General features: G+C 37.2%; 1 protein-coding gene across 6 annotated transcripts; it reads right to left on the reverse strand.

The window, feature by feature from the left end:
• Positions 1-574: 574 nt before the first annotated feature.
• On the reverse strand, positions 575-8,834 carry C3ar1 (complement C3a receptor 1). Of its 6 annotated transcripts, none has more exons than XM_074076123.1 (3): positions 8,652-8,834; positions 7,648-7,685; positions 575-4,581 (listed from the first exon to the last, which is right to left on the reverse strand). In XM_074076123.1, the coding sequence occupies exons 2-3, from the start codon at positions 7,674-7,676 to the stop codon at positions 3,111-3,113; spliced, it is 1,500 nt and encodes a 499-aa protein (XP_073932224.1). In that variant the 5' UTR covers positions 7,677-7,685; positions 8,652-8,834; the 3' UTR covers positions 575-3,110. The 6 variants fall into 6 exon arrangements, with proteins under 6 accessions (XP_073932224.1, XP_020014919.2, XP_073932223.1 ...); XM_020159330.2 differs by having other exon boundaries at positions 7,616-7,685; XM_074076122.1 differs by having other exon boundaries at positions 8,590-8,834.
• Between the last annotated feature and the right edge of the window lie 202 nt (positions 8,835-9,036).

Below are 9,036 nucleotides of genomic sequence, written 5' to 3' on the forward strand. Positions count from 1 at the left end.
GTTTATAAATTGGTGGAAAAGAAGAATTAAAGACATGGCTTTAACCTTCTGTTTTCTAAATGCTATTAAATCTAGTTAAATCTTGTTGGAGAGTCAGTTACCACTTGCTGGTTGGTGGGTGGAGTAGGCCCACTTTGCTTGAATTCAGGATAAAAATTCAAGATACTACATTGAGAGGGAGAATTTGAGTCCTTGTATAGGGCTTCTCAGAGAAGAAATTGTACAAAATCGTTACTGATCAGAGTTTTAAATTCTGAAATGAGGGAATTCGAATTATATAGGAATTTCTTCAGAACAGAATTCCAAAGGTAAACAAAACTTTCAAAAGGAGTTCAATTATTTATTGTGCATTTACTCAACCTAAATCCTACACACTAACTCCAGGAGTTTGGAACTTGTACTCAGGGTCTTGTTGGGATATGTTGGGGTTTCCAGAAGTCTGGCTAATTCCTGTCATAGCAAGTCTACAGTCACTTACTGTGAGATTTTTTTGCTGCATTCTTATAATTAATTCTTAATTATCTGATATATTCTTAGTATCATATAATTAAAAGGACCCATGAATCTCTGAGCCTTGTAAGGAGACAGGAGGAAAAAAGCATTTATTCAAATAAAATATACAAACAAATTAAAATGGAAAGGTAGCACTGCAAATTTTACATCATGTTAGTCACTATTATCTCACAACTGAAAGAATTCCAGAACTTTTCCACATAGTAGTTTATATCATTTGTTACCCAAATCATCACCTCATGACAAAACAAATAATAATGTCAATCAAGTTTAAAGTACATCTCATTTTCTATTTTTAGATTAAATCATATTCATTTTAGATGAGCCTGTGTTATATAAACAAGCCTGAAATTTTAGGTATTAATCACATAAAAGTATACCCAGAAAAAGGAGAAGGTGGTAGGAGTTGAATAGTGTTTTAAAAACAAAGTCTTATTGTGACACTATACATAATAGCTAAGATATTTAAAAAAAATAGCTAAGATATGAAATCAGCCTAGGGGCCTATAGACAACTGAATGGGTAAGGATAATGTGGTAAAGCTGACATGTACAATGCAATATTCAGCCATAAAAATGAATAAAATCCTGTCATTTTCAGCAAAATGGATGGAACGGGACACTATATTAAGTGAAATAAGCCAGGTGCAGAAACACAGGTGCCACATGTTTTCTTTCATAGGTACAAGTTTAAGGAAGTCGATCTGAAAGTACATCAGTGATGTCTAGAGCTTGGGAAAGGGTGGGGGTGTGGTGGGAATGGGTGGAAAAGGGCAGTTGGGTTTGAGCAGTGCACACTGTATACCTGTTTGGAAATATGCAGAACTCCATTAATATGTACACTGTGTGTTAATAATTTTTTTAAATGAAGGATAGAAGGAAAGCTATATAGATTGTTAGAATGTATAGGCAAATCAGAAGAAAAACTTTGAACATATTAAAGTATGAGGATTATTAATGGATGTTGGGATGTTGGATAAGTAATTTTAAAAATAAGTGGATAAAAATCTTCATCTTTCGAAACAAGTCATTTAAACATTGTACTCCCACCCAGCACAACAAGAAAAAAGTCATTTTATTGTGATTATGAAAAACATCAGCATAAGCACAGGATTTAGGAAACCTAAAATTGTTGCAAGGGAAATGAGTGGGAGGTGGCAGTTATTCGGCATGTTATATTTCATTATAAACCTTGAATTCTTTTAAAATTGATAATACTTCCATTACTTCGACAATGATAAAAATTGATTTTAAATGTCCAAAAAAGATATACCAGGTAATTTTTGTCATGAAAGATACCTAGAGTCGTGTTTAAGTGAATTTTTGATGGCAGGGTTATTTTGCAGTGAATTAAAGAATTTCCATCCCCTATCCTTTTCCTCTCATTTGAAATGAATTTCTTAGAAAGTATTAACTTGGGGCAAGAGGAAGGAATTATGAAATTAGATGTTATTTGAGGCACAAAGTCTGATGTGGAAAAAGAATGAAAGGGAGGGGAGCCAGGCATGGTGATTCGTGCTTGTAATGCCAGCATTTGGGGGGCCCAGGCAAGGGGACTGAAAATTCAAGGACAGCCTGAAGTACGTAGTGAGACCCTGTCTCAAAAAAAAAAAAAATTGGATGACTCTATAGTCTGTATTACATGATAGGCACTTATTTAGTGGTAAACATGGAAACCTGAAATTCCCATGTCCTATTTCCAGGCATGTTCCCAGTTGCAGGCATCTGGCATTCTACTCTGCTCCAGTCTCAGTCTCCTACCTCCTTGTTTCTTTTTTACACCTTTTCATTTAAAACCATCACCCCCACAACAAAGCCACTGAATACAAGATCACTTTTCACTCAGGACAAGAAGAAATGGTCTTATATTGAGTCTGGAAGAGGCTTTAGATAATGCTAAAAAAAAAAATTAATGATGTAAGCATTTAAAAAGAGACTAGATTGTTGTTTAACTCATGTGGCTTAGTTAGGGATAGAAATGGATTAAATTTTATAATGATTCTCAAATTTACATTAATCAATAACAAGAAGGCCTGTTAAAACATTTAATGGAGCAGGGTGCAGTGGTTCACATCTGTAATCCTACCAGTCAGGAGCCAGAGATCAGGAGCCTCATGGTTTGAGGCCAGCCCAGGCAAAAAGTTCACAAGACCCCATCTCAAAAAATAAAAAGCTGGGCATGGTGGCTCGTGCATCCTAGCTATGCTAGAAGCTAGGAGGATCATAGTCTAGGCCAGCCCAGGTATAAACGTGACACCCTATCTCAAAAATCACCAAAGCAAAAAGGGCTAAGGGTATAGCTCAAGTGGTAGAGTACCTGCCTAACAAGTGCGAGGCCCAGAGCTCAATTGCCAGTAAGGTCCCAAACAGGAACAAAACAACAAAAACAAAATACTTAATGGGCCCCACTGCCCAGAGACTCTGATTCAGCAAATCAACCTTGAGAATTTGCATGTCTAATACCTTTCCAGGAGATACTGTGACCACACTTTGAGAGCACCTGGTTAACTGGTTAATGGTTTCTGAAGCCTCCTGCTCACTGTATTCTTTTTACAAATATTCACCTAAGAACATCTGCTTAGGTTGACTACTCTATTGTCACACACCTGTGCTGATGCTCTTTCTTTCTGAAAAGACTTTGTTTTGGGTACAGCTGGTAGAGTGCGTGAGCTCCTCACTGAAGGCTGCCTCCAGAATGCCCTTCATGGACTGCCTTGCTTTCTTCCTAAAATCTTTCCCCAAGAGGGCATAAAGGAAGGGGTTGAAGCAACTATTGGCCGATGCTAGAGCAATAGACACATGGTCCCAGGACAGCAGAACTTCCCCAAAGGGAGTTTCTGGGTGGATATACAATAATAGGACTCCAATAATATGGTATGGAGTCCAGCAGACAAGAAAGACCATCACCACCACCACAGCCACTCGAAACGTTTTGCTTCGAGACTTGATGAAGTTGCCTCGTCGCAGGCGACATACAATGAGGCTGTAACAGGCCACCATGATCATAAAAGGCAGGAGGAACCCCAGAACTAGCCTCGTGATGGTTATGGCCACCAGAGGTGTTGACACTTGGTTGTCATACATGAATTGGTCTAAGTAATCATCCTGGAAATCATGTGATAGCTCAGGCACATAGAAGAAATTGCTAGGAGCACTAGGGGAAAGCTCTGAATTAGAAGAGAGAAAGTTATCAGAGTTACCCAGTGTGTTAGTTCTGTGATCTTCAAGGGGAAACTGACTGGGGACTGTGGGTGAGACCACCTGGGCAGGTTTAAGTACATTGTAATACGGAGGTTGAGTAGATAATCTTGCTGGATCCATAGGGAATGAATTTCCAGGCAGCCTTTGAAGTGTTTCAGAATGAAAGACAGTGGTGGCAGTCCAAGGATGATCATTTGTTTGGAAAGAGGAAGGATCTGATTTATCATCCACTTCTCCAGGCAGCTGAACAATGGCGTTGTCAAGAGACCCATTTTTCAGTAGATCTAGATCATAGCTGTAGCTTGAATAATCTAATGAGCTGGAGAGACCAAAATTATAGCCACACATATTATGGCCATCTATAGTGAACGTTTCCCGGTATACAAATACAGGTATACACATGACAAAAGCCACTACCCAAATACATCCACAGATAGCAAAGGCTGTGCTCACATTGCGATGATTCTGGCACCAGATTGGCTTCAGTACCAATAAACAGCGATCCAGGCTAATGACAGTAAGCAGGAAGACACTGGCAAACATGTTAAGGACGATGATGGAGGGAATAAGCTTGCATAAGAACCAGCCATAGGGCCAGTGTCCCTGGAGAGCCAAGTGAGCCAGGGAGAAGGGCAAAGAAAGGCAACAGAGAAAATCAGCCAGGGTGAGATGGAGAAACCAAACTGTGTTCACTGTCCGCTGCATCTTTAGGCCAGTCACCCACAATACCAGCCCATTGCCTGGCAGTCCCAATAAAAAAGTGAGACTGAGAATGACCATAGAGAAAATTATGTGGGGTTTGTTCCAAGGCTGTGAATGTAGGTCAGTTGAATTGGTCTCAGCAGAGAAGGACTCCATTGCTAAACTTCTGTAAAAAAGATGAAAGAAAAATTTACAATTAGCAGTATCTTTGTAAAAACCTGCATAACTGTGTGGCAACCTAAAGTCAGAGGCCCTCATGGTGTTTTAGTTTGTATTTCTTCACTTCTTACTAGACCACGTGAAAACATCCTCTGATAGAAAATTTAAAATCTATTCATTCAAATATGTAACAAAACATTAGCTTCCATATCAGTATAAACTTCCCTTCTTTCTCGCACTTTCAACCTCTCATTTTCCACTGGCTCCTTTCCTCATTCAATGTTGCCTATTAAAAGTAAGCCAATAAAATAAATGACTAAAAACAAAAGGACTTCCAGACTAACAGTCCCAAATCTGACTGAGGTCACACCTAAAATGGTGTGAAGAAGACGCTCATTCCTTTCAGCAGACTTTTGAAAGCCTCCTTCTACAGAAAGAAGGAGTCTCAACTCAGTTATGCCCCTTAAGCTGCAACTCCACTTCTTCCATTCATTACTAGATTTCTCAAGATATTGACCTTCTTTGCATTTACTTCTGTTCCTCATCATTTCTTACTTATTTGTGGTTTCTGAGTATAACTTGGGAAAGATAGCTTTATTATTACAAAATCAGAAAATGTGCATTGAGAACTGGCAAATCAGACAAGTCAATATAAAAAAATGAAAATGTCATATCCACCAGTCAGTGATGACTACCTTCATATCTTAATTTATATCCTCTTTCTATCCATCCTTTTGCATGTTTATGTGTATATTTAAAATTTTAAATTGTGGTAAAATACACATAACAAAATTCACCATCTTAAGCATTTTTTGAGCAACTTTTTTGTGGTACTATGGTTTTGAACTCAGGGCTTCACATTTTCTAGGCAGGCCCTCTATCACTTGAGTCGCTCCACCAGCCCTCCACTGTTTTTAGGTGTACATTTCATCAGTGTTTGCCATATTGCATTATTGCACAACCAATTTCGAGAACTCTTTCCCTTCTAAAACCGAAACTGCTCATGAAATAATTCTTAATGTCTTCCTCGTGTGTGGTAAGGGAGGGGGTGGGGGCAAGGGGGAGAAATGACCCAAGCCTTGTATGCACATATGAATAATAACACAATAAAAAAAAAAAGAAAAAAAATGTCGTCCTCTCCCCAGTTTCTGTCAACCACCATCCTGCTATCTGTTTCTATGAACTTGACTCCTGTACATTTTTCATGTAAGTGAAATCATGCAGTCTTTTTCTTTTCCTATCTGCCTTTTTTTTCACTTAGCGTATCCTCTATGATGTGTATAGTGTCCAAATTTTCTTCCTTTGTTTTCTTAACTACAAAAAGGCAACTTTTAATTGTAATTGATTGAACTGCATCTAGGAATGTCTGAACAACTGAACAAAAGAAACAATCTAATTCTGTTGAAGAAACCAAGAGTTCTCACTCTTGTTGGCCCCAGTACTCATGAGGGTCAAGCCAAGAGCAGCTAGTTTCTGGGGCCAACCATGTTCCTTTCCCCTCAATTTTCTTCTTTTTTTAAGGCCAGTATCCAGTGTGTGTGTGTGTGTGTGTGTGTGTGTGTATATATATATATATATACACACATATACAGAGATGTAATATATATATATACGTATATAGTAACCATTTTATGTATAAGTATATATTACATTACATATATATGTATATTACATTTTGGTTATCCAATCACCCATTAATGGATATTTAGATTCCACCTTTGGGATATTGTGAATAATGCAGTTATGAACATAAATGCAATATTTATGTTCATATTTATGTTATTTATGTTATAAATGCATATTCTAAACTCCTTTCTGTTTTCAGTTAGCAGTCTCCACATTACACAGTGAGAATGTACCTTAAGGAATACCCAGTCTTACCTACTTTATTTTCCAACTGTCCCCCAAAAACCCCTTTATAGCTGGTTTTTCCACAGTGATACTCAGTCTAGGATCATAGTTTGTATCAGGGCATTCATGTCTCTCAAGTGTCTTGATTTGACATAGTTTCTCTTTTCAAGGATGTTGGCTTATTTAGGAGACTAGTGTTCTGACCACTCACTTCTTAACCCTTTGTAATTTGTCTTCTGCTCCCCTTACTCTGCTTTAATTACTTCTAGAAATCAAATCCAAACCTCTTCTGTTTTCATCCTCCACAATATAAGACATGTCATTTGACACACCTAGTCCTTAAGTCTGTTCTCTTGGCCTCTGTGACATTATCTTCCCCTTATTCTGAACAATCCCATAAATGTAACCTATTTTCCTGAGTGACCTATTCTTCCTTCTTAATGCCATTTTATTGCTTAGCTAATGCTGTTTACTTCTGTTTGGAATTATACCCTTCATGTCAGCATCTTCTTTCTTCAATGCTTATTTTCTACCTGTTGAAATCCTGATTACTCTTCAAGGTTAAGCTCAAATATTATGTCTTCCTTGAAAGATTCTCTTATAATCCCATATAGAAATTAATTGTTTGGTCTCTTAACTGTGTATGTGTTTGGATCTTTTAAAAAATATTTTATATGCATTGGAATACTTTGTTTTGTATTATAATTCTTATTGCATCTGTCTTATCTCTCATTCTGGCCCTAAATTTTGTAATGATAAAGATGAGTCTTATTTATAAATGCTGTTCCACAGAATTTGGCACAGTACCCTATATGACATAAAAGCTAAAGATTACTTAATGGATGGATGTTCACTTTTGGGGTTGACTTTATTCATTTTCAATTAAATGAAAATTCTAACTCTTATCCATTTAATACTTACTAGGGCTGCTTCCTTAATTCCTATGCTGTCTCTTCTAACTTCCTTTTAGTTTTTAAGTTCCTGGTTCTCAATAGATATAGTAACACCTTACATTTCTTTTTATAGAGACCCAAGTGTTTCAAAGTAGTTCTGCTGAGTTAAACAAATGTTACCACAGGGCTTTATATGATTAGCAGAAGTTAAAATATCGAGTCAACAAAATCAAAAAGAAGAAATGACTTCCATTCCTCTTTTTTGTGCCCTTTTCTATCCAAATACTCAAATCTTACCAGGGTCCTTTCCTTCCCTGTGGTAAATGTACCTGATTTCTTCTGTTATTCCAGCAGTCATGCATATGGTCTATAGAATATTGAGAGAAGAACAGAGTTACATATTGCTAGATTGGACAAAAGCTTAACAATCATCTCTCCTGTCTATTTTAATTTTGTGGTTTTCAATATGGAAAGTCAGTAAATTAGGTGACTTTCACATAATCACAAGTAGGGAGGTTTTCAGAAGCGAGGTGCAATGACTGTTAAGCAATACTTTACTGCAAAGCATCACAGAACTGAAAAACCTATGGCATTGCTAATCAAGTGGACTGCACAAATAGAAATTGTAAGAGCTGAGAAAGCAAGATGCCAACATAAGAGAAAGTGAATTATCTGTCATGAGCTATCACATATTCTCTGTCTTGAAATGAAAGTATATGCAAGTCAGGACTTGGAAGTCTTTCAGAACAAGATAATTTTTGTACATTTCTCCAGGTTTTGGATGAACAGTTTCTCTACACTTAAAATTAGTAGATTATATCCATTTAGATCTCAATACAGATTATTGACCAGCAGTAATTAAAAAGACAAAATCCTGAAACTAAAATTCATCTATGATAAAGAAAGAAAAGTAGATCCCAGAATCAGATAGTAATGGTAGGATGACAGAGCCAGTGGCAATAAGGAATGGGCCCAAGAACGGAAGGAAAAGAGGGAAATAAAATGAGAATTTATGTGTGTGTATGCAATCAATGATTTGTAAAAACAAAATTAATGGGGAAATCTACAAAGATTAGAAGGAAAAGCATAGCCACTTTAAGAGGGGATAAATGACATAAAAATTCACTATGACTTCTAGGGTAAATATATTAAAAGCAAAGACAAATAGAATGCGGAATATTTAGAAAAAGAAAGGTGGACATGGGGATAAGAGAAGAGAAATAAAAGTTGGAGAAGGACTAGAGTGAAGTAGGAGATACCAACCTTGATACCTTTATCTATAATGAGCAAAGCTGGCTAGGCACAGTCATCAGGTCCATTTAGATTTTCTTACCAAAAACTCGAGACAGTAACTATAGGCTTCAACACCAGTCCACAGGTCCCCACAAGTCTAGTTTGGTCCCTACACGTAGCCACAATGAAGTCATGTAGTTTGTTTGGGCTACTTGCTGAGTGATCACTCTTTCCTTGCTCTCTGTTTCCGATGGTAAAGTGAACCTCATGATCTACACCACTATCTGACTCCACAGGAAGTTTCTGAGTGAGTCATCTCTAAATGGCTTAGATAAGGAAAGCAGAAGAACAGAAACTGAGAGGTTGAACTCACATATTTTCTTCATGATTAGGGAGAGAGTACTTCTATACATAAGATATCCACTTCATGAGTTTTGCTTTTGTTTTGTCTTAGAAAAAAAATTGACTCTATGAGATGGGAGAAT

This window comes from Castor canadensis, chromosome 6 (genome assembly GCF_047511655.1).
Source record: "Castor canadensis chromosome 6, mCasCan1.hap1v2, whole genome shotgun sequence".
Taxonomy (NCBI): Eukaryota; Metazoa; Chordata; class Mammalia; order Rodentia; family Castoridae; genus Castor; species Castor canadensis.